At 33.3% G+C, this 27,101-nt stretch overlaps 1 protein-coding gene across 1 annotated transcript in view; it reads right to left on the minus strand.

Annotated features, from left to right (window-relative positions):
• LOC148276281 (uncharacterized) overlaps positions 1-27,101 on the minus strand; it is a 60,267-nt gene that overhangs the window by 17,810 nt on the left and 15,356 nt on the right. The window contains exon 2 of the mRNA XM_088234490.1: positions 23,955-24,113. Coding sequence (XP_088090616.1) covers positions 23,955-24,006 — 52 coding nt within the window. The 5' untranslated portion in view covers positions 24,007-24,113. The remainder of the gene's footprint in view (positions 1-23,954; positions 24,114-27,101) is intronic.

Genomic DNA, 27,101 nt, shown 5'->3' on the forward strand with positions numbered 1-27,101 from the left:
TTATTTTGAAATAGAGCAATCTCTCAATCTGTCTTCATTGGAGAGACGTAGAACTGAGATGGACCTTATATGCATTTTCAAAACACTTAATGCTTTAAGTGATGTCCCTTCTCTGTTGCAATCAAGTTCTTTTCATGTTCCCAACCGTGTCACCAGAAGTTAAAATCTGCTATTTATAAAATCTTCTAAGAGCAACTTTGGTTTTTATGCCCCAATGTCCAGAATGTGTAGATTAGTCAATTCATCACACGACTTGGAATTTTTTGGGATAGATCTTCCGGCTTTTCGTAGATCTCTTCGCGACTAAACAGTGTGGGATGAAGTTGGATTGGCATGGTTTAGCTCAAAGTTTTTGATCTTTTTTTTTTATATAAATTGTATAATATTATTGTTTTGCCCTTGTTTGTCTTTGCTAAATAGTTTCATGTTTTTTTTGTTTAGTTTCTTGCATTTATGTTTCTTCATGTAACTGTTGTAATTGGCTTAGGCCGTATATATATAATAAATAAATAAATAAATAATAAAAATAAAATATCATTTTTTTTTTTTTAAAATTAAAAACAATAAAAAAACAATTATCTGGCCATCCGTTTACATATACATATTTGACGTGTGTTTATTTATACATTTCTTTTTCTCTTTTTACAAATTAACGTAAATACTTACACAGCAGTCAGAATCTCAACAAGCAATCAGAATCTTAACACGGAATTTTCTAACAAGTCGGGACATAAAAAAATATAACTGTGCTATGATAAAATTATGTATTGTGTGCATTAAATAAATAAATGACGTTCTGAGCAGTTATTTGGTTTTTCTATTTGGTTTTTCTAATTGGTTTTTCGTATTTTTATTTTTTTCTCTATCTATCCTCGCCTCTGTTGTATACACCATGATTTGGTCTGACACACGTTTTGTATATCCGAATTATGTTTCCAATAATCGTGCGTTCATTGTACTATACGACATTTCTTAGGCATCCAGATGTTTACTAACTGAGATGGATATGTTCTCATCATCACTATGGCAGCATCATCTGCATGGCATGTGATGTTAATGACCTTATCTCCCTTAGTAGTTTCACTCCTTTTTTTATTCTTAAAAGCGTTTTTTTATATATATTTATTCTGCTTGTGTAAGAAAATGTTTTAGGCGTATATATTGTTGTGCTATATTAAAATAAAGCAAACATCAATAAAATAAAAGTTTTAAAAAAATAAATACAAGTAAATAAAGTCTTTTTTGATAACGAAATATATAAAAAATAATAAACAAACACTTTTTTTGACACTGTTTTAAATTGTTTGGTTTCCCCATTTTTTAATTTTTTTTTTCATACACTAAACTTACACTTAAACGTACATGAATTTAAGAAAAATATTTTTAAAACCAATTTTACCTTTTTTTTTGTTTATATTCTTTATTTAAACTAACATAACACATATTAATTTTTCACGGTGAAGGTATTATAAATTAAGCAATATAAATATAATATTAAGTATTATAAACAGTGTGGATGTTTGAACATAGGCATAACGGTGAATGTTACACGGTGTGTAAAGGGGACACTTGAACCAGCCAAAGGGCATAGGCCCTGAAATGCCTAGACTTATATATTCCCTTCTCGAAAGTTTTCCCTCTTTGTCGTAACAAATTTCGATCAAAATAACTCCCTAGGGAGTAAAACCAGCCTGTCTGCAAACATTTGGACATACATTGTTAAATAAATGTATATTTAAATCGATAATTCTATCTGTACTAAGATCCGTATTGCTACTTGGGGTTTGTGACTCATATAATTTTCCATTGTAAACTTTCACTGCTTCGTCACAAATTATTTCCAAACTCATTCCATAATACTGTATAACATTATATATTCGTACTTTGTACAATATGATCATCATTTCTCTATCCAGGTGTCAGAGGTAGATTAGGCACTGCATTTCAATACGTCCTAAAGGGATATGCGGTCGTAGAGCGATTTAAGGCTGTAGTCTGGTAAAACGAACGCAAAATTAGGAAATCATACGATGTTGCCATTTTAAAAGGAATGTTTCTTATTTTTTTATTTTTTTATTTAAATCTTAAAGTAGGGCACACATATCATACATATTGTTATGTATGTTCTAATAATAACATTGCAAATATATTTAATTTATAAATTGTTTATCACATATGTCTTGACCATTATTTTAAATTTTGATATGTTTTTTTCTTCATAAATATTTTTTTCCATTTCGTAATACTTTTTAATTGCTTTAAATAAAATAGAATTTTGTGACTTTGCCTTTTTCCTAAATGGAAGTCTAATTTTGTTCTTTTCTCTAGTATTGTGTTGTGTTCATGCTGGTTCCGATCAATTTTTTTCCAAAATTCTGTTTTTTTATTAGAGTTTATAATTTTATGAACAGATATCATTGTATTGTAAAATATTTTTTGTTTATATGTTAATAATTTCATTTCATTTACCATCGACTTTACCCTCGTATATCTGTTTTTTTTCAAAATGATTCTAAAGGCTTTATTTTGTAATACAGTTAGTTTATCTATGTTTTCTTTGTTTGATAAAAATAAAATGCTGCTACAGTAGTTAACGTGTGGTTCAATAATTGCTTTGTAAATAGTTTTGCAGGAGTCCTTATCAATAAATCTTCTGATCCTTCCCAAAATTGATATTTTTTGCAATCTTATTTATTACCATCTTAGCGTTTTGGTGAAATGTAAGTTTTGAATCCAACATTACACCTAAATATTTAATTTCAGTGACTTCATTAAGTTTTTCATTTTCTATTACAATTGATGGTGTAATTTCTATTTTTTTGTTTCCTATATTCATATATTCTTTATTTAACTTATTCATATTATTCATAACTTTATTCATTTTAAATCGTTTCCACCGTTTGTATTTTTATCCTAATATAAATATAAATTTTAATAAAGCGCGCCAGCGCACAGAGGAGTATTACTAGTCAAAAAGTGCGCGAAATTATTTATTGAGGTTTTATGGCATTATATGTTTTAAAATTGATGTAGTCAAGTCCATCAGAGATTTAGGAGTTGTTTTGGACTATAAACTGACATGCAACGAGCATATAGATAATACAGTAAATAAATCACTGAAATTACACGGCTTCATTAACAGAATATCCTCTGATTTTACTAATGTCCGTACAATCAAAACTCTTTATTGCTTAACTGTTCGCCCTCTTCTATAATATGCCTCCGTGGTCTGGTCTCCATTCTATGTCAATCGCATAAATCACATTGAATCAGTCCAACATCGCTTGCTTCGAGAAATAGCGTGGATGCTCGGACTAGAGATAGATAATTATTCTTATGCTGAAATAGAGTCAATGTTAAATATTTCTAGTCTACAAAAACGTAGAACTAATATTGACTCCATATATATGTTCGGCAACCTAAATGGTATAATCGATGTTCCATCATTACTGGGACAAGTCAAATTCAATATTCCGACTCGTAGATTGAGAAACAATGAAGTACTGTTCATCGATCAGCGTAGAACAAACTATGGCCTAAATTCTCCAATGACCCGCCTTTGTCGTATTGTTAACTCGAGACAAGATCATCTGGACTTTTTTGTTTAAGTTTACAAGGATTTAAACGAGCACTAAATAAATAGTCCAGATCTTGTCTCGATGTCCCTTATGTTTGTCAATGCTTCTTTTTTTTAAATGTTTTATACTATTCTTTTATTGTAATATTTAAACCTTATAAATTGTATACATGGACAATGTCCGTTAATAAATAAATAAATAAAAACAAAAAAAAAATGTTACTTATTTATTCTCTTAACTAAACGCAAATATTACATACTTTCAAGTGTCAATTATAGACTTGGGTTCCATAATTTAAGTAAACAAAAAATAGATAATTTCGTAGTTTAATTTTGGTATTTATTTCAAAAGCACAATTCATTATAATAATTTGTATGAGCAAAAAAAATACCTAACTAAAATATTAATTAGTATTTCGACTTAAAATCAATTAAAAAAAACAGAATCTGTTGAATTTTCAGTTTCAGAATCTTCTTCTCCGCTTTCTTCATCTGCTGATTTGGGCAAGAGCGAATTTATCTTGCCGTGGAAAAGCAAGGGTTCTGCGAAACTACTGCTTTTATTGTCATTTACAGTTGTTTGGAGTCTTGTGGAGACTAGTGAGCTATTTTGGAATTTTTGTTTGAGCTGTTGTTGTTTGGATCCGTTACAACCCCATTTCGTAGGCAGTTCAAGTTCTTTATTTATTTATTTTCTATTTATTTTCTTTTATTCAGGAAACATACAGTACAGTTACAAAGTTTAATATTTTACACAATTGGACTTAATTCTAATGGACCAGTGAAGTTTCCATATTAAAAAGCAATTAAATCTAATGTTAATTATGAAAGTATAAAAAAGAGAAGGAAAAAGAAAACATAAATGAAAGCTGTTTAAAAATTTAAATTTAAGTGAAAAAAAAAAATATTTTAAGGTTTGTAGTTTGTAGTGAGTATTTACAAATGGAAATAATATTAAAAATGAAGAAAACTTGTAAGAGTAATTAAGAATTAAGAATGGAAATAAAGAATGAAAAACATACTCAGATGTAAAAATAAAATAAAATAGTAATAACATTTTTTTTTAAAAAAGGAAAAACATAAACACATATTTATTTTAAGGGAGTTCTTCTAGTTCTTTTACAGCGAGTGCCTTAAAAACCTCTTATATTTATTTATTAGTAAAAATTTATATTAAAATAATGGATAATATATCTATATAATATAATATATCACGAAGTTACATCGTTTGAGTTGATTTCATGGATGAGAGTTGTTGTATCACCCAGAACCACAGAAAAATATCAATTTATAGAATATATTACTTACATTATATTATGTACCTCCTATGTAGGTACAAATATATGATATTTTTTATAGCTTACCTGTAAATAAAATCACCACTCGCCACTGATGCAGACAGAGGTTTGTTTGTCCGTATCAGTACGCCGACGACATTTAATTTTCGTTACATTCCAAGCACGCCATACGAGGCAATATTGTATAGAAATATGAAGAGAGGTACGCAACTTTCACGCTTATTGTTTTTGTGCAGTCTGCCTTGAAATTTCAAAGCCCGAAGTTTACTAGCAGCTCAAACAACTCGCATTCGTTCGTCAAACATTCAGAATGTTAATGAAGAAATACTCCCTATTGTGTTGTGGTCTAACCAGCTAACCACTACGCAAGGAACCTCTATAAACGTACCCGTCACACCAAATTATTTTACTGTGCCGACGTAAATACTAACGCAGGAAAAATTCATGCATACAGAATTTGCAAAATGTATTTATTCATATATTTTTTATTACATACTATGTAACCTCACTGCTGGGCATAGAATTAAGAATATTCCAGAAACCGCATACGCACATCAAAGTGGATGCACATCAAAGTGGAAACTTAAATGGACTAATCATCTTGAAGTAATTGTTATAAACTAAGATATTTAACCTATGTGTTCAAAAGACTAAGTATTTACGCCCAGCTAAATACGATTAAAATGGTATATTATGCACTTGTACAGTCATCGCTTTCCTATGGAATAATTGGATGGGGGGGGAACTTACAACAATCATATTAAACCACTAGAAACTGTTCAAAAATGTATATTAAAAATAATGCTTCACAAAAATCACACTTTTCCCTCTTTCCAATTGTTCCAAGAAGCTAATCTTTTAGACCTAAGACAAATATATTGTTTTCAATGTTTGAAATATATATTTAAGAACCAAAATTTATTTACATATAATTCAAATAGATCAAGTCAAAGAAGGAATCGTGTGTTAGAAATACCACATTGTAAAACGAGGCTCGCACAGAGACATGCATATTTTATAGTCCCAATTTTTTTAAATTATTTTTTTACTGATAATATTTCATTGATTACAAACTTTCAAAATTTTCCTTCTTTTAAAAAACATGCACTTTCTGGATTCAAACTAAAGATACGAACTCTTTTTTTCTATGATTTATTTTGTTGCCCTTTTAATAATAAGGAATATTTTTTAGTTTTTTTTAATATTTTTTATTTACTTTTTTAATTACTATAAAAAAAATACCATTTTATCTTTTACAGAATATCTAATTTTTTCTTTGTTATGTTACACAAAAATATTATAACTGTCCATTATTTATTATAGGAGCAAAAATTCATTAACATTTTCTTGTATACCCACGAATAGGCCATGCCTTTGTGGGATTTTTTTGTTTAATATGTATTTCATAGCTATGTAATTATGCTTTACTTTTTTAATACTCTGTTTTATCATTTATGTTTATTGTAAAAAAAATAATAAAAAAAGAAGGCGACTAAACTACTCATAAATGAGTAAGTTTACGTTTGTACCCCTTAGTTTCTTTGCAGACGTCAATTTAGTATTAAGTATTTTGAAAACTGTGATAAATATCGTGGCATCACGCTGCTAAGTGTAACAGGAAAAATACTTTCAAACTTTAATACTGAAAAGAGTTTGAAGACCCATTATGCGAGAATACAGATCGAACCAGGCGGGTTTCCTACCTGGTAGGCCACGTGCGGATCATATCCACAACATTCGCTGTATTCTACAGGAGAACAAAGAACTTAATAGTTCCTTGGCTATGTGCTTCGTAGATTACGAAAAAGCGTTTGATAGTCCGCACAGACCCACACTCTGGAAAATACTAGAAGCATATTGGGTGCCTATAAAACTAATCGAACTTATTAAAGCCCTTCACTCAAGTAGCGAATGCCGAATCAGAATTAACGATGTTGTCACAGATTGATTTGAGGTCACCACCGGAGTTCGCCAAGGTTGCGTCCTTGCACCGTTTCTTTTTATAATCTTCATGGACTTCATCCTAAGGAAGTCGATTCCACTAGACTGAGGAATGTCCATCTCTCGATGCTGATGATGTGGTTATAACAGACGATTCAGTCACGGGTCTTCAGGTCACTGTAGATAAGCTAAATATGTACTCCACATGTATGGGTTTAACAATTAATATTGCAAAAACTGTACTGTGTAACACTTCATGCCTTGATGCCCAAAATTTCCTGACTTTGCCAAAGCAAATCATCGAATGGATTGTGAGTTTCAAATACCTGGGAGTATATATTACAGAAAATGGCTGCTTTAAAAAGAACTGGGAGTGCAGCTAGGAGTAGGGGGCGCCACATTCAACAGTATGAAGGCTGTCTGGAGATTGGATATTTACTCAGTGAAAACCAAATGTGGCCTATATAACGCCTCCATAACGCCTATTCTTCTCTACGGGTGGGAATCGTGGCACCTCACTAGGGCCCAAAACACCAAAATACTGAGTGTTAAGAATAGGTGTCTCAGAAGAATCTCGGTGTGCGGTGGTTAGACTTTGTGAGGAATGAAGTAATAAGATAACGGACGCAGCAAACTACGGTGACAACTGTTATCAAGCGGAGGTGATACGATTGGCCGGGCTACATACTGCGGATGCCTCCTGAGAGCCTTAACCACGCTTGTCTACTGTACAAGGCATCAGGTTCTCGACGTTCTGGACGCCCACTGCTGACTGTTGGTCGGCAGTTTATGCCAGAGTTACGGGACGCACAGGAGCTGACAGCCGACAGAGATTTATTTATTTATTTGACAATTGTAGCCAGCATTAATTTAGGGGCTGTTTAACCCATCGCGTAATGCAGACTGTAAAGATAAGTTAGAAATTAATGAATAGAAAGCAGGTAGCTGCTAAACTGCTGATATGTACAGAAAAATAGATCGATATTATCCGCAGAAGCCGTATTCAGCAAGGGAATAGCCCCATTAATGAGTGAATTCTGACTTGCATTAGTGTGCGTGCTTCTGAGTGCGTAAAACAGTGCGTGAGATCTTGCTCTAGTATAATTATTGGAAACATACAAACTGATCTCTTTCAGATATTTGGATTGTAAATACTTCCAGAAATCAGCTTATAGAAATGTTTCACAAGAAAAAATTGACGACGAGATTCGAGGGTGAGATGCATGGGGCTCTTTGTAGACACCATATGCTCCAACTAGGGAGCGGACGTGGAATGATGAAGAATACACATGTTATGAAACTGGTGAAATTCCGGTACTTTTTGACGCAGACGTAATGACAAGACTATCAAGTCTATGAGTGGGTTATTAAAGTTATGTAGGTACGCATTCGCCCGAGTTCCGTTAGCCGGCCAGTAGTAGCACTCGGGTACCAGTAGCGAACGGTGATTATATTTACAAGTATGTTGTAAAAAAAAATTCATTTATTTATTTCTTTAACACTTTATTCTATTTAATAGGCTTTTAAGAAAAAAAGTGCCAACCTCAAAACGATTAAAAATATTAATAAATCATAAATCATAAGGAAAAATTGCTCGGTGGAACAAAATTTTTACACTTTTAATGCGTAGATAAACGTATCGTCGGTATAAAATGATGTTCTTACATCAAAACTTGATGGTGGGGGTATCGATACTAACCTTTGTTGTCGGTCGGGAGACTTATATCTTCAACTATGACGTCATACTGAAGCTATGTCATTTTAGAGCGTAGATATGTGTACCGTGACGTACGCTTCTCCTTGATTCATATCGATGTACCTACCCAAAACTTAAAGGTTGGGGGTTAGCAGTATATCTTTATAATCGATAGAGGGAATTTATCTTCAACCATACCGTCAAGGTAAAGGTATGACGTCTTTATCTTCCCATCATAATATGGAGACCAGATAACAGAGGAATATATTTAGTACGTAAAATTTTCTCATGGTTATTGCTATCTTTATTTAGAAATGTTATGTTTCTTTTTAACTTTTTTTATTATATGTTTACTAGATTGTTTAGTTTTAATCATTCTATTATTTCATACTATGTACTACATGATTATTGTGCACTGCTGTGATTATTTCTGTAAATTATTATTTTTTCGTCAAAGGTTCTTTGAACCGTTAATCTATAAATAAATAAATAATTAATAACACTTTATGGATATCCGGTTCGAAGGACCAAAATGTTCGATGCCTTTCAGGCGTTGAGCACTGATAACAGAGGGAATTAAAGTTTAGTGGACTGTATGGAAATTGTTACTCACTTAAAAAGTTCTTCCGATCGTTTCTTTTATGGAGCACTTTACTATTGCTGCAGCACGGATACCGGTATCGTGTAGATGTTGATGAACTGTAAAATTTAGCTGTTTATATAACACTAAATTTACTTTGTACGAAATATGCTGACGCAGTATATGATAAATATTTATCAGAGCGACAACTTTTCACATGTGGCTTGCTTGAGTTTACTGTCAAGTATAATACCTAAATCTCGTATACTAGACACCAGGGGCGAATGCTCCTTATAATCGATTACATGCAGCTTACCATATTTTTTGACATCGTAAGTAATGTTTTATAATACTTTAGTATTATTAGGAAAAAACACTTCACCAAAAAAATATATTACTTTTCTTGGATAAGTAAATTTATATCATATTCCTTTACTCCATACAGCGACCAGTTGCGCCTCTATTGGCCAAAATTATTACTACTGGATTACACGAGATTACTCTGCTCACTTTAAAATCACTAATTCAAATACGTCTTTAACCTAAAACTTTAGAATCTCGTTCGAAAAATTACACTTGCGATTACAGTAAAATCTTGCAGCTTTAATTAATGCAATTTAGTCTTTCAATACTTTGTCATAAGGGCTAGTATTCTTTAAAATACATCAATTTGACTTACGACAGTCTAAGGGAGGTGACAATATACGCACTCGTTGTGTGTGAGAAAGAGATAACGAATATATTTTGTATGCCTTAACAGGGAAGTTAATATATATAATCAGTAAGTAATTGATCATACTTATGTTTCGGTGGTTTGAAAGTAAATTTGCTTTAAAATAAATTAATATTTTTATATTTTAATCGAAACGAATTGATATTTTAATCCATTTTATAGTATAAATCCTTTAGTGGGTTTTAAAAAACAAAGATTCGCTAATTGTTTTTGAATTGTAATTCGTTTTTGTGCATACGATGACAGTTGAATATTGAAGGTTATTCTTCAGTATCTATTCAAACTTTTAAAATGTAGTTAGAGTTATGGTAAAAACGTTACTAGTGTATAGTGTTAAGAATAAATATATATGAAGAATTATAATATGTATAATTTATGTCGTTTTGTGAATAATAATGTGATATAAAAGTCGATGAAACAATGATTCTTAAAACGTAATTTATGTTTTGTTTGGTGAACTATCGTACTCGGTAAGGAATACTTTTAAATTATTATAATTTATTAAGAAATAGTGTTTTATTTCAAGACAAGTCATAATAGTCTGACTTAACCAAAGATGCACCGGTACGCTAATGAATTATCTAGTTTATTAATTACTTTTTCGACGCCTAGGCCAAAACGCGAAATAGCTGCGCGGATGGGTCGTTGCTTTCTAATGACGCAGGCGAGGGTTCGAGTCCATAGGGGTTCCATTTTTTTTTGCAATTATATTTTTTTAAATTGTATTTTTTAAATCAAATGTTTGTGCTACATTAGAAAATATTTTTACTGAAACTATTAGCCGCTGGAGCCATTTGTTGGGAATCATTTATTAAATATAAAATAGACTTAACATCTGTTGATGTTTGTGAAGTTAAAGAGCTGAAAGAATTGAAGGAATATAGATGTTCAAATATAGGCAGAATGGTGAATGTTACACAGTGTGTAAAGTGGCCACTTAAACCAGCCATTGACAGGTCATAAGCCCTGTAGATGCCTGGAACTCCATATTACCTTCTCTTAAATGGTCTTCATCTCTGTTGTAATATGTTAATATAAAAAGCTCCCCAGGGAGTTGAATCCAGTCCTTGTCTACAAAAATTTGGACAAACTCAAAATATTGTTAAAATAGACTTGTTTTTTTTTTTTTTTTGAAAAAAGAAATATTTGCGTGCTTATGATTTACCCAAATATTTAATTTTGAGGGCCATTCTCAACGAGTTGTAAATAACTCACTATTAGAAAATGGAATCAAGTTGGGGTAGAGTGGGATTCGAACCACGGACCTTTGAGTCCGAGACACTAACCACGGGACCACAACCCGACTTTTTATATGCCATACTACCGCCATGGACATTTTATCAGAATTTTCATAGCTTACCAATTTAAAAACTCACCGCTCGCCACTGCTAGACACATGATAATATTTCATCGTTCAGTGAGTAGTCGTATATGATTGGATTTTCCAGACGAAAAATTAGCTTGTTTAGAAGATTCGCCCCTGTCGGGTGCTCTGTGGAGTCAGTACCCGGCACTCGGCACTGAGCAGGTGTGGCGCATTCCTCCCTACATTCACCACGCTAACACTCGAGGAGCCATTTGATATTATTCACGAGATAACTGTACTGGGCCACGAGTTATGAATAGCCGACGCGAGAATCGTCAAAATGTGACCGAATGACTCAATAATCGATAGGCGTAATACTGGCGTAACCTGGCTGGGTATTGTATCATATGTGGGTTGTATCATTTTGAGTTTGCTCAATATTTGGACTGATATTTATGTATTCATATTTTTTGCTTACAAACTGTAGTTAATAATAAAAATAATGTGACCTCACTTGAGTTTCCCGTGCCGAGGACACTTAACAATATACTTTTTAAAATTACATTTGAGAATAAACAAAGAAGACTAACCTAAAAAACGAAGATAATTAACAAATATTCAGACAGTTTTAAAAACAAGGTATTTATGTGCATCTACTACTACTACCATCACGTCATTTCTCCGTAGGGTAGGCAGAGAGAATGGACCACCACACACGTCTATCCTGGCATACAATCCTAGCTTCTCCCACATTCACACATCTTGTCATACATGCCCTTCGGTTCTGTCTGCTTTTAACATGACCAGACTTAAGATTTTGGTTTATCCGATCATGCCACGTCTTCCTCGGTCGTCCTCGTCTCACGTTGCCGTTCATTTTCGCCATATATACTTGTTTTACCATTCTTTCGTCGTCCATTCGTTCGACGTGACCAAACCATCTCAGAGACCCTTTCTTAATCTTAAGCTAAACTGGCAGTGCACAACGGAGTTTTAGTCCCACCACTTATGTATGGAAGTGAAACATGGAACTGGCAGAGAAAGGATGAAAGCCGAGTGAACGCGGTTGAAATGCGATCTCTTAGACGAGTGTGTGGGAAATCAATGTATGACAGGGTTACGAATGATGAAATCAGGCGAGAGTGTAAATTTGAGTCAAGTATAATTGTACATCTATCTTATTTAAATTACAAAACACACAATGAAAATAACAAAAACCTAACATAAGCTATACACTTAAGGAGCAGTTGATTTAATATTGATTGGGGCGAATGAGACAATCCATTTTACTTCTACCTAGCTGCACTATCCATTTTTTTGTAGCCTTTTTAAACATTTTCTCGTTACTAATTGTTTTAATGGATAGTGGAAGTAGGTTATAGATTTTAATTGAATAATACTCAAAATCCCTTTGTCCGAAAGTGGTATTAGTTTGTAGTAGTAATAATGATCATGGTCTAACTTTTATTTATACAATATTTGAACTTGTCCAAATGTTCATAGACAAAATACTGGATTTCACCCCCTCGGGGGTCATTAAGATTAAAAAATTACAACAGGAATGGAGAATACCTTAAATAAGGAAATATGGAAATCAAGGCATTTACAGGGCTTATGACCTGTCATTGGGTGGTATAAGTGGCCACTTTACACACTGTGTTACATTCACCATTTTGCCTATGTTTGAACATCCATATTTCTTCAATTCTTCCATCTGTTGATTTTAGTTAAGTCAAAGAGCTGAAACCTTTATTGCTGTGAAGAGATTCATCTGACCCATATTCCCTTATTTAAGGTATTCTCCATCCCCGTTGTAATTTGTTAATCTTAATGACCCCCGAGGGGGTGAAATCCAGTCTTTTGTCTATGAACATTTGGACAGACTCAAATATTGTAATGAAACCAACTGGTCCAAGAAGAAGTTTAAAAATTGAAAAATTGTTTTCAGGCGTTGCCTAGTATGGGAAATAATTCAGTCAGATGATTCTCTTCACAACAATAAAGGTTTCAGGTCTTTGGCTTCACTAAAATCAGCCGATGGAAGAATTGAAGAAATGTGGATGTTCAAACATAGGCAAAATGGTGAATGTTACACAGTGTGTAAAGTGGCCACTTAAACCAGCCAATGACAGGTCATAAGCCCTGTAAATGCCTTGACTTCCATTTTCCCTTATTTAAGGTATTCTCCATCCCTGTTGTAATTTGTTTTATACGTTTTAAAAATATATTTTTATATATTATGCATCTACACCATTGATTTACGTATTAAAGGTTTAGTATATCCACGCCCCGGCTACGCATACTAGGTATGCCTATGTGGAATTTTTGTTTTCGTGTTGCTCCAATAAGCTAAACTTTTAGATATAAGACAAATATATTGTTTCCAATATTTAAAATATATGTTTAAGTATGGGCAGAATGGTGAATTTTACACAGTGTGTAAAGTGGCCACTTAAACCAGCCAATGACAGGTCATAAGCCCTGTAAATGCCTTGACTTCCATATTCCCTTATTTAAGGTATTCTCCACCCCTGTTGTAATTTGTTGATCTTAATGACCCCCGAGGGGGTGAAATCCAGTCTTTTGTCTATGAACATTTGGACAAACTCAAATATTGTAAGGCACTATCAGGTTTTGGTGGGTTTTTCTGTTGGTGTCTATTTCAATTTATGTTGAAATTTTTATTGGTTTGGTTATGTGTTTATTGATATTTTGATGTTATTCTTGTACTTATATTTATCTTGTCTTTTTTTATTTTTTTATTATTTATTTATTTAGTTCTATGTATTACATAGTCTAATATATATTTACAACACAATATTGACATCTATACTTTACTACGTAATATTTTTCACATATATACCTTTTACATTTAATTTTAAATATATTAACATTAATTTCATTTTTTATGCTTTCTGTCATTTCTTCAAATAGTTGTATTCCCTTGAACATGCGGCAGTTCTGGGACATTGCTTTTGATTTCTTTTCCAGTCTTATATTTTGAGATCCTCTTGTTGCATAGTTTCTATGAAAGAACTCATTATTTTTTAGTTTATTTTGAAAATATCTCGGAACTATTCCTTTAATAATTTTGTTTATTTCATTGGCAACATTGAATTTGATTCTTTGATCAATTGTCATGATATCTAGAAGTTGAATCATTTTCTTAACATTTGTTCGTCTCCCACATCTCAATATTATCCTCATCGCTTTGTTTTGTATTATTTGGAGTCTCTTTAGATCTCCTTCATTACTTAAATATAAAATACTGGAGCAATAATCAATGTGGGGAACGATAATACTTTTAAATATCAGCAGAGAGGTTTAAATGTCTAATTTATTCCTTATCCTTCCTAACAGGGATACCTTCTTTGCGATTTTCTTACTCGTATAGTCTGCATTTTTTGAAAAAGATAATTTAATTTTGTTTGTATGTATATTGTTATTCCTGTCTGTTTATGTTTTTCTTATGTGTACAAATGTAACTTGTTTTTGGCCGATGTTATCAAGTTTTAGTAGTAGGCCCTAATAAAGAAAAAAAAAAAAAGAAATGTTGACACTAACCGCACATTCTTCGGGCCGGTGTACAAGTTCTGGTTCCTGACCAGAAGAAACGAGTTGTCGAAATAACAGTTATCCCTACCCGCGTAGTGTGGAGTGTTGTGTGGGTACATGGAGCAGAAAACTAACTGCTTCGTCAATAAAGGCATAACACGGCCCAGAGGAATATCTAATAGGACCCGCGTGTACGAACTGCGGCGCCTTTTTGTTTATTTTTGTGCGTCGGAATGCGATCCCTCGGGCGAATGTGTGGTAAAACGATGCATGATAGGTGCACAGATGTCGAGATCCGTGAAGTGTGTGAGGCTGAGACATGCATCATCGACAGAATCAAGAAAGGGGCGCTGCGCTGGTTTGGACGTGTAGAGCGAATGGACGGCGAAAGAACGGCCGAAAGGATCTACGATGCGAATGTAGATGGATGCAGAAGACCGAGAAAGACATGGCACGATCAAGTCCGTCAAAAACTTGAAGATGGACATGTCAAAAGTAGGAATAATCGGCGTGCGTGCATAAGAAGATGTATGAATGTAGAGGAAGCGAGGTCTGTATGCCAAGATAGAGTGTTATGGCGTTCTATCCTCTCTGCCTACCCCTACGGGGAAACGGCGTGATGGTTTGTTGTTGTTGTTGTTGTAGAATACAAAAAATAGCATAAACGTCATGGAATTATAATTTGAGGGTTCTACTTGCAAACCCGGCAAAATCCAAAATCTAAAGTGAGACATTAAATTATCAACAATATTTTGAGTTTGTCCAAATTTTTGTAGACGACTGGATTCTACTCCCTGCGGAGCTGTTAACATTAACATATTATTACAACAGAGATGAAGAATATTTTAAAGAAGGTAATATAGAAGTCAAGGCATCTACAGGCCTTATGGCTGGTTTAAGTGGCCACTTTACACACTGTGTAATATTCACCATTCTGCCTATATATATTTGAACATCTATATTCCTTCAATTCTTTCATCTGTTGATGTTTGTGAAGTTAAAGAGCTGAAACCTTTATTTATGCGGGTGAGATTCATCTAAATGAATAATTTCACCTACATACTAGGCAACGCCTGAATTTTTTATTTTTTCAATTTCTATACTTCTTCATGGACCAGGTGGATTTATCAACAATATTTTGAGTTTGTCCAAATTTTTGTAGACAAGGACTGGATTCTGGATCTTCTCTGCCTACTCCTACGGGGAAACAGCGTGACAGATTGTTGTTGTTAAATTAACTATTGCACGGTCATAAACACTTCTAACGTTTTATTCTCCTGATGCCATGAACAAGTGGGCGCTGGGGTCGTTTGGTCCCCCCGTTCGGATCATGTGTAGTTTTTGGATGCTCAGTGAGGGAAAGGTTAAAAGTGTGATTTCACACCAGAATATTTCATAGTCCCTGGACTGTTACCGGAAGTGTAAGACTGATCATCTTACCTTCATGCAACAAAAGAAAAATGATCAAGATACGCTGCGATTGGTTACCAATGCAGTGCCCTATGCACCATCAGGTGCGAAAAGGGAATGATGATATATAAAATCATACTTTTAATTAAATTAAAACCGTTTAATAATGTTACCGTTGTCTAATTGCAGCCAGCCACTACCCCACGAAATGGCGGATGAATTCGATAATAGGGCCCGTGACCTACACTCGTAACAAATTAATATTATGTATGTATATTTTTAGCTATTTATTATAAAATACATATATTTGCATACACGTTACATAATCTTAAGATGTATTGGTATGTCATATGAAATGAGCAACTTATGACGTAGGTACACAAACGTGTCCATCTTATGTGGACGAAACACGGGACTTGTTCTTCTGCAGCCTTATTCTCTCCACTGCTGGATGGCGGATGGCGGCCTCTTCCAGCCGTCTCCATTCCTTCCTATCACCCGCTTTCATCATCCACGTTTTGCCAGCAATGGAGGCAATGTCGTCGACCCATCTTTTCTGTGGCCTTCCACCACTTCTTTTGTTTGCCCACGGTCCTTACTATATTATTCTGGGTGTCTACCTGCCATCATTTTGTCTCGCCGAGTGTCCTGCCCACTGCCATTTCAATTTCGCTGCACGATCCATGATATCCACGACTCCGGTTTGGCGCCTTATTTCTTAATTTTTTATTCTGTCTCTTAGACATACACCGAGCATCTGTCTTTCCATGAATCGTTGCGTGCATTTTAATTTCTGGCTACTTTTTTGTGTTACAGACATGGTGTTTAGTCCATATGTTGTCACCGGCAATATGCACGATTCATATACTTGTCTTTTCAAGCATATAGGGACTTGTTTATTTTCAAAAATATATTTAAGTTTTCCGAAAGCCGCCCAACTTAGCCCTTTTCTTCTTGGTAACTCCGCTATCTGGTTATCTTTACCAAGTTTGACTTTGTGTCCTAGATATATATATTCATCAACCACTTCGATTTTATTATTGTCAATGAAAATGTCTCGTCCTGTTGGACTCATAATCTCTGTTTAATGAATATTCATTTCCAAATAAGTGCAACTGAATACAACATAACATTACGTTTAGCTTTTATCAACTATCGAAAAGCGTTTGACTCAGTTGAAAAATGGGCTGTTATTGAAGCACTCCAAAATGCCGGAGTTGATTCTAAATACATTAGATTAATAAAATTCATTTATGACAACGCTACTATGGATGCGAGGATTAATGAGGACACAAAAACTGATACAATCAAAATAAACAAAGAAGTCAGACAAGGGGACACAATATCGCCAAAGCTCTACCTTAGAGGATGTATTTAAAACCTTAAATTGGGAAAATAAGGGTGTAAAGACTGATGGCATATACTTGAGTAACCTCAGATTCGCAGATGATATAGTGGTCATAAGTTAAGACATGGATGAACTAGGCGAAATGATTATGGAACTACATGAGGCTTTAAAAAGGATTAGTTTGGAAATTGATATTCATAAAGTCCGATTGTAGTCTACTAATTAGCGCGTTTGCCTATCACGCTTGAGATCCTGGACTCGATTCTCGACAGAGTTAATGTGAAACATTAATTTAAAACATTGTTTGAACTGCAATATTTCAATGTTCCTAGGGTGGTATACTGGATCTTCTCCACCCCCTAGAGAGTGATCCATTTGAAGAATTTTGGGTTTTTTTTTTCGCTTATATAATGACCACACCACAGAATTAAGAATAGTCCAGAAGGAGCGTAGAATCATAATTGAATATATCGGTTCGATTTTATTATCGTTAATGAAAATGTCTCGTCCTGTTGGACTCATAATCTTTGTTTTATGAATATTCATTTTCAAACCAATCCTTTTTGAAGCCTCATGTAGTTCCATAATCATTTCGCCTAGTTCATCCATGTCTTAACTTATGACCACTATATCATCTGCGAATCTGAGGTGACTCAAGTACATGCCATCGATCTTTACACCCTTATTTTCCCAATTTAGGGTTTTAAATACATCCTCAGGCTAGCGTAAAGAGTTTTGGCGATATTGTGTCCCCTTGTCTGACACCTTTCTCTATTTTGATTTTATCAACCACAGGACACGTAACTAAAATTATAGTCCTTAAAATAAAGCTTGATAAAAATGACAGATGCCAAACTAATTACTGATCGCTAATCATGTACCGATCAAATCAATTTGATCAGTTTTTTCATGCAAACATGAAACTCTATTTCCGAAAATTGATAAAGAAACGCAAAAACAAGTCTATTCTAGTGTGTTTAAGACAATTATTTACTAAAAAATCATCATCATCATCATTCCCTTTCCGCAACTAATGGTGCATAGGGCACTGCATTGGTACACCAATCGCAGCGTATCTTTATCATTTTTTTTACATGACGGTAAAATGATCAGTCTTACGCTTCAGTTACCAGTCCAGGGACAATGAAATATTTCAGGGTGAAAACACTCTTTTTAAATAAATATTTCATATCAACTATGTCGGGAATCGAACCCGAGACCTCTTGCATGGCAGGCTATCGCGCTGACCATTACATTAAATACTTTAAAAATAAGAAATTAAATACTTTTTTTCATGAACAACAACAAATGAATTTATTTTTTTATTCGAGCAATTCACATTTTGTCCCATTTCTCATTTTTGCAAAATGACGTAACCTTGTAAGAACGTCGTTAATAATAAGATTTATCTTAGTTTTTTATAGTTTTAAAGCTGATTTTATATAATTATGTTGATATTAACATATTACAACAAAGATAAAGAACATTTTAGAGAAGGTAATACAGAAGTCTAGGTATCTACAAGGCTTATGACTTGTCAATGGCTGGTTTAAGTGGCCATTTTACACACTTGCTAACTTGCTTTTACAGTGCCAAATTTCTAACGCCTAGATACATATATGTTAATAGGGCAGAAACTAGCGACATTATTTTTTGCATCTAGCTGCTCGTTTTCAAAACTGACAATTATATCGGATTTAATTCGAATTTAAAATTACTTATTTCAATCTCATATTTTAAATAGGAGTTTAAGAAAAAAATGCCAACCTCGGAACGATTAAAAATTTAAATAAATCGTTATTAAAAGAAAAACTTTTAGTGCGTAGATCAACGTATCGAGGGGTTCTAGACCCGTCGGTATTAACATTTAAATTTGATGGTGGGGGGATCGGTAGCGTATCTTAGTAATCGGTCGGGATAATTTTATCTTCAACTATGACGTCATACTGAAACTACGTAATTTTAGTGCGTAGATTGTGTACCGTGACGTACGCTTCCCCTTGTTTCATATCGATATCCTCACCCAAAACTTGAAGGTTGGGAATCGGTAGTGTATTTTCGTAATCGTCAGAGAGAATCAATCTTCAACTATACCGTCAAGGTGAAGGTATGACGTCTTTATCATCCCATTGTTATCGGGGCCAGGTTTTACCAGGATGAGTCTCCTTTTATGATGATTACGATTATGATTCTCTTATCATACTTGTATCTGCTCCCGATGGTGCATAGGGTAATACATTACTACTAAATTCGCAGCTTGTGCGCACTGGCAAATTATAAAACACACCTCCAATTTTAAGTTTACTGTTATGTTTCATATTATGAAAATCATCAGCATTGGAATGAAGAGTCATATCTCGTACCGACTTTTATAGTTATAATATTATAATATGTATGAGCAACATAATATGTTTAATGTAAGTACGAAATGAAATTTATAATATGTTAAATCTAGCGAGGTTACTGTTAAGTATCAAATGAAGCAACGGGACTTAAAAACCTTAGGCGTTAAACCAAATCTTGATTTGGAACAAACAGACAAACCGTCGCGCTATTTGGCCAGGGGTAGACAGCAGGGGCGAATCGTCTAAATAAGCGATTATACACAGCTTACCATTATATTTGAATTTTCCATAATGTTTTATTACCGTGTTTATGGGAAAACAAATTGTTTTTAAATTTTTTTAAAATATATTTGAAGCACCAACTTTGTAATAAAATAAAAAAAAACAACTTTATATCAAACAAATATTTTTTTATTTATTTTTTCCACCGACCGGTTTAATAATAATAAAAATGTTTTATTAACAAAAATTACAATTTATTTATCTACTATGTAGGGGAAGGGTCTACAAAATGACATAGATTTTTTTGTAAAATGAAAAAAAAAACAATTGGTAACATATTTAGTAAAAAAATTCTTTGGTTCAAAATGTACACTATTTTTTAACATGTTAGCACTGTTGTTGTAGGAAAAAATACAAATCTATCAAATAAAAAACATACTGCAAAAAACCGTTTTGCCCCACCGGGTGTACAAAATGACATACGGTATATACTTGGATGGGATGTTTATTTAACACTTTTAAAAAAAAAATTGATAAGTTTTTTATGAATATTAAAGAATTAAAATATTAAATGCACACTTCATAAACAAAAATCTTAGTTTTTTATTTAAACCAGCACATTCTGCATGAGCCCAGTTTCCACATTTCATGCATTTTGACCATGTTTCACTTGGCTTTGATCTCGTATATAACTCATTACAATTAATGCATGAGCAGTTACCTTCATCGTCTGTAAGTAGAAGGTTTCAGTGTCTGAATCAATAATCAATTTTTACATGTACCTTGTTTACACTTATACAGGATATGATTTTTGGAACCTTTAACTTTAGCCTCTGATATATTTGGAGTTGTATTCAAATGTCATGTTTTACGCACATAATTGCGAAGCATTTTTATTCTACTAAAGAAAAAGTATTAAGTGGGGAAAAATTACATAGTTTGTCATTTTACCCTACCGGTACATATGTCGTTTTGCCCCATTACGTGAGTTTTTAAAAAAATTAAAAAATATCACATTGCACTTTGTAAATTTTAACAAAATTTTAGATTTTCATGAAGATTAACAATGACACAACATGTCCTTTCAGTTTGTGTTGCAGAATAACACAAATAAAATAATAATAATACCTTCGGTGTCCGCGCAGCAAAAATATTGCTTTATTTCACAAAGTAACCCGCAACACGTCCTCCTCGGGCGGTCGCCATAAGCGTACAAAATATTGGTGAGTATTTATGTGTCGTACCAGTGCTCATTCTTGTGCGGGTTCAAACATGACCAAGAGTTTGGTTTCTGAGATATGATTACTATGTCATTTTACCCGCCTATGTCATTTTGTACACCCTTCCCCTACATACAAACTTTTTTTTTTCTGGATTATGTCTAATCTGCCTAACTAGGTACAACCTGTTTTAAGGTAGACATTTTTTTGCAAAAATACACAATAACATGTCAACCTACTAGTTAATAATAATGAAGTAACACAATGTATATAACTTTTATTACTTTAGAATGTTTTTTAGTAAGTTTTCTGATTTTTCTGTAGCTAAATCCAACAATCATTTTATAACAAATTTATTTAATAGAAGTCGGGTCATGTTTCAAAGCAAACAAGCTTCTTCGTCAAGGTTTACGTAACTAATGAATTCTTTCCTATTTTATTTTTATCATGTTTACTAAATACTACACGTGGACCCAATAAATAAAGTCTTCTTTTTCCTAAAGGCTGTTACTTAAACCAGCCAGTGACAGCTCATAAGTAGTTCAGCAACAAATTTAGATCTAAATAACTCTCTAGGGAGGAAATCCAGCCTGTCTGCAAACATTTAGATATACTCACAACATTGTTAACCTTTCCCTTACTGTCCTTAAAACACCCGCGCGTTACGGTGCTGTGTAGTCACTACACATTAAAAAAATGAGATATTTAAAAAGGGAAAAATGGAGTATTTATAGGGAATGGCTTTAATTAACCATAATTAACTTGAAGAAACCATTAGGTATCGCTAACGACTCGGGCGAAATGTGCACCCGCGCCAACTTCCCGAGAGCTACTGAGTAGCTATATAGTACTGGACTACGTGACTGACTGAGAGTATCCTTTTGATGATATTTGTAATTTATCCCCGATTTCCGATAAAATGCTTTTTTTGCGCCTAATAAGTACTTATTTTGTTTTATTTATTCAGAAAAACAACAGCAATACAAAAAATATACACAACATTATTAAAAAAATATAAAATAAAGCCAATCAGTTTTCTACATAAATACAATTATAAAAATCCAGTTCAGTTAGATATTAATTCATAGAAGTGCATGTGTGCGAGTTTTTTTTGTGAGGATGCGTGTGTAAAAAAGTGGAGTGTGGTTTTGGTAGGTATGTGAATATGTGTGTGAGTGTATATGGATGTGAGGGTGGGTTTATGGACAGGGTGTGTTTGATATGAGTGAATAGAAACAACTTAAATTTATAATGTAAAGATTTTTTTTTTTTATAAAGATACATATTTTGTTCATGTAATAGTTTTTTGAATTTTGGTTTTAAAAGTGAGTTTACTGCAGTTAAATGTGTCTATGTTATTGAAAAATACATTATAAATACGCGTCAAGCGAATCAGAGGAGAGTTCTGTGCATAGTTGGTGCGAACTGTAGGTACATGGAAAAGAGATAGATTCGTGTGACGGGTGCGGTAGCCAGGTACATTAAGGGCCAACTCAGAAACCAGAACAGGACTATCAAGACGTCCATTAAGAATATCATGTAAAATCCCCATATTATTTAATAACAAATTATTTCAGTCGATACGTAAATGTGTAATTTTTTTTTTTTTTTAAGAATTAACGGTACAAGTACCTTTTACATTACATACATACATAAGTATTTACAGTGGAGTATATACAGTAACAACTTTTTCAATGCTTACTTAGAAAGAACATAATTAAAATATTGATTCCACACTGAAATGTTTTACAAATAATTGTTTATAAGCTGGAAATTTCAATAAAAATATGTCACCTAAATCCGAATATTTATTACCCAGCGCATGTAGACGATTCAGTACTGAATTGCTAGAATATATTGAGATATAATTGTTGCAGTGATAAAGTTGAACTAGCCTAGTCACTCTAACTGGTACTTTAAAACCAATGAGGGCCAAAATGAATAAAAATGGAGGAATACTGAAAATCTAAACCCAATATTTATTAAGATATTATTTATTTATTTATTAACGGACATTGTCCATGTATACAATTCATAAGGTTTAAATATTACAATAAAAGAATAGTTTAAAACATTTAAAGAAAAAAAGAAAGAAGCATTGACAAACATAAGGGACATCGAGACAAGATCTGGACTATTTATTTAGTGCTCGTTTAAATCCTTGTAAACTCAAACTAAAAAAGTCCAGATCTTGTCTTGAGTTAACAATACGACAAAGAATTTAGGCCATAGTTTGTTCTATGCTGATCGATGAACAGTACTTCATTGTTTCTCAATCTACGAGTCGGAATATTGAATTTTACTTGTCCCAGTAATGATGGAACATCGATTATACCATTTAGTATGCCGAACATATATATGGAGTCAATATTAGTTCTACGTTTTTGTAGACTAGAAATATTTAACATTGACTCTATTTCAGCATAAGAATAATTATCTCTCTCTAGTCTGAGCATCCACGCTATTTTTCGAAGCAAGCGATGTTGGACTGATTCAATGTGATTTATGCGATTGACATAGAATGGAGACCAGACCACTGAGGCATATTCAAGAAGAGGGCGAACAGTATAAGTATATTATAGTTATAAGACGCAATGTGAACTACTACACATCACCTCGCACCGGGGAGGGAGGCTTAAAGAACGAAAGCCAGACCTAAACTAAATAAAACACAAAAAATATGTTGGAAAAAAGCTTTAAAAAATATGGTATATTGTAGTTACCTAAAGTGGCCGCTGTGAGCAGCAAAGCTAGCAGCACTCTCCTCCACTCCATGTTCCTCTTCCACTGGCTCTACGCACTAGAGGCGCCCGTCCATAGGAAAGGGGGCGTGACTCCCGTAGTCAATTGGTTCTTGGCACACTGGCGCCCAACTCGTGGTCCTGAAAAATCAAAACAAAACTTGAACATGCGTAGGAATGTTGATGGTTGTTCAGGGTCTGAGCTCCGAACTAGGCTGGAGTGGACGGGTGAAACGACGCTGGCGCTCATTGGAAAAATGGCGGAAAAATAAATAATCAGTAAAAATATGTTAGATACTGATTACCATTTTGCGAATGCAATAAATTGTATTATTTCTTACGGTAAACGCCGATTTCCCGCCAGTGAACTGTATTTATTTATTTACGAGGAAAATAAAAAACAAACCAACACGAGCGTTGACTTAGAGATTTCTTCTTTCTTTTTTTAATGTTTTAAACTATTCTTTTATTGTAATATCGTCAAATCTATATCAAAAATGTATTGACAGTTTTCTGGTCGGGCGACTTCGGAAGGAGGTCCCAACTGCCAACAGAATGCCCGTACGAGGTTTTCGCGTAACCTAAACTACTTAATACCGAGAACGCGTACGATGTTTGCTCGGAGACACTTTTCATATACAGCTCCGAGAGTGTTCAACGTCTTGGATGAGCATATTAAGTTCTCCAAAACAACGTCTATATTTAAGATGAAGATCCATAACTGAATTGTATCGAGGGGTAGAGACCACTGTATGAGATTGCTCCGGGAATAAATGCATAACATCGCTGCTGTTTTCATTATTATCCATATACGTATATCGTATATGTGTAAGTCATCACTGTCATACGTATTATTATATAACTTTTGATTCCATTTTCGACATGTATTATAAATTTTTATTATTTTTATTGTTCTATTATTATTTTGTATATTTTATATATTGTTTTGATTATTTTGCATATTTTTTTTGATTACCTGTATATTGTTTTAATATGTCAATAAATATTTTTGATTTATACATCGAAGAGTCCCGACTTAACACGGAATTTTCTAACAAGTCGGGACATAAAAAACATATAATTGTGTCTATATAAAATTGTGTATTTTGTGCATTAAATAAAATAAATAAAATAAATATTTAAATTTATTTCAACAGAGAGGGAAAATTTTTTGAGAAGGGAATATGGAAGTCTAGGCATTTACAGGGCTTATGACCTGTCATTGGCTGGTTTAAGTGGCCACTTTACACACTGTGTAACATTCACCATTCTGCCCAAGTTTGAACATCCACATTTCCTCAACTCTTCCATCTGTTGACTTTTGTGAAGTAAAAGAGCTGAAACCTTTATCACGTGGGTGAGATTCATCCGGCTGAACCAAATCACCTACTAGGCAACGCCTGAAAACAATTTTTCAATTTTTATACTTCTTCTTTTACCAGGTAGTAATTCAACAATGTTTGATTATGTCCAAATGCTTGCAGACTGGCTGGATTTCCTCCCTAGGGAGTTGTTCATATTTAAATTTATTTCAACAGAGAGGGAAAAATTTTTGAGAAGAGAATATGGAAGTCTAGGCATTTCAGCCAGTCTGCAAGCATTTGGACATAATCAAACATTGTTAAATATTTAAACTTTATAAATTGTATACATGGACAATGTCCGTTAATAAATAAATAAATAAATAAATTACGCACGCGTTGACTTATGACTGCGACAACTTAAGCATGCTCATTATTGTTTGTTGTGATCGCTCAAATGCTTAGCATGGTTTTATCACGTAGATTGCTTTAAATAATATAGGTATACATTAATTAAATATAAACATAAATGCGTAGTGTTTAAAAATGTCTAAATATTATCTTAATTATCTCTGTATATAAAGTCTACTTTGTATTTTCTCCCATGTAAAAACATTAAAAAAAGTATATTGTTAAGATATTACAACAGAGATGAAGAACATTTTAGAGAAGGTAATATAGAAGTCTATTATTATTATTATTATGGATAACTTAGATAGTGCCATTTTCGTTACAAAATACCTCAAGGGCGCTTTACATAGTGATTCTTTTAAATTTGTAATTTAATTAAAATAATTTATTTTGCTGTCACATGCTACGGATTTATTCAAATGATTTAGAGAACAAGTGGGTTTTAAGTTTTTTCCAAAACATCACTTTACTTTCACAGCCTCGCACCTCTGCTGGGAGAGCATTCCATGCCATAGGGCCTGCGACCTAGGAAGTATAGGCATCTACAGGACTTAAGGCCTGTCATTGGCTGGTTTAAGTGGCCACTTTACACACTGTCTAACATTCAGCATTCTGCCCATATGCGAACATCTATATTCCTTCGATTCTTTCATCTGTTGATATTTGTGAAGTTAAAGAGCTGAAACCTTTATTTATGCGGGTGAGATTTATCTAATTTAATTAATCAACCTACGTACTATAGTCCTTAAAATATAGCTTGATTAGAATGACATTTGTCAGAAAAAGTGACGACATAACTTTGTAGTAACGTCTAAGGAGTTATTTATATTGACACACGAAAAATCATTCGTATCTGGCGTGTTAATTTATTTTTTAAATACAATGCTTGACACATAAATCAACATAAATATATCAAATCAGATTTAAAACAAAAAATAAACTTAATTATTAACGACGTTCTTACAAGGTTACATCATTTTGCAAAAACGTTAGAGATGGGACAAATCGATCAATGTAAATTGATCGAATAAAAAATAATTCATTTGATGTTGTTCATGAAAAAAGTATAAATGTCTAATTTTTTGGTGAATAATTGTGTTAAACACACTATAATAGACTTTTTGCGTTTTTATATCAATTTTCGGAAACAGAGTCTCATGATTGCATGAAATAACTGATAAAATCGATTTGATCTGTACATGGTCAGTGATCAGTAATTTCCCATCACTAATGAAATTAGTTTGACAGATGTCATTCTAATCGAGCTATATTTTAAGAACTATAGGCAACACCTGAAAATGATATTTTTAATTTTTTGTCAAATTATGACTGCAATAATTTAAGATTGTTCATTATTGTTCGTTGTGATCGCTCAAATGCTTAGCATGTTTTTAAGCACGTCGATAGTTATTTGCGA

The sequence above is a fragment of the Micrasema longulum genome, unplaced genomic scaffold (assembly GCF_059751315.1).
Source record: "Micrasema longulum isolate JH-2025_06_02 unplaced genomic scaffold, ASM5975131v1 h1tg001247l, whole genome shotgun sequence".
Classification (NCBI taxonomy): Eukaryota; Metazoa; Arthropoda; class Insecta; order Trichoptera; family Brachycentridae; genus Micrasema; species Micrasema longulum.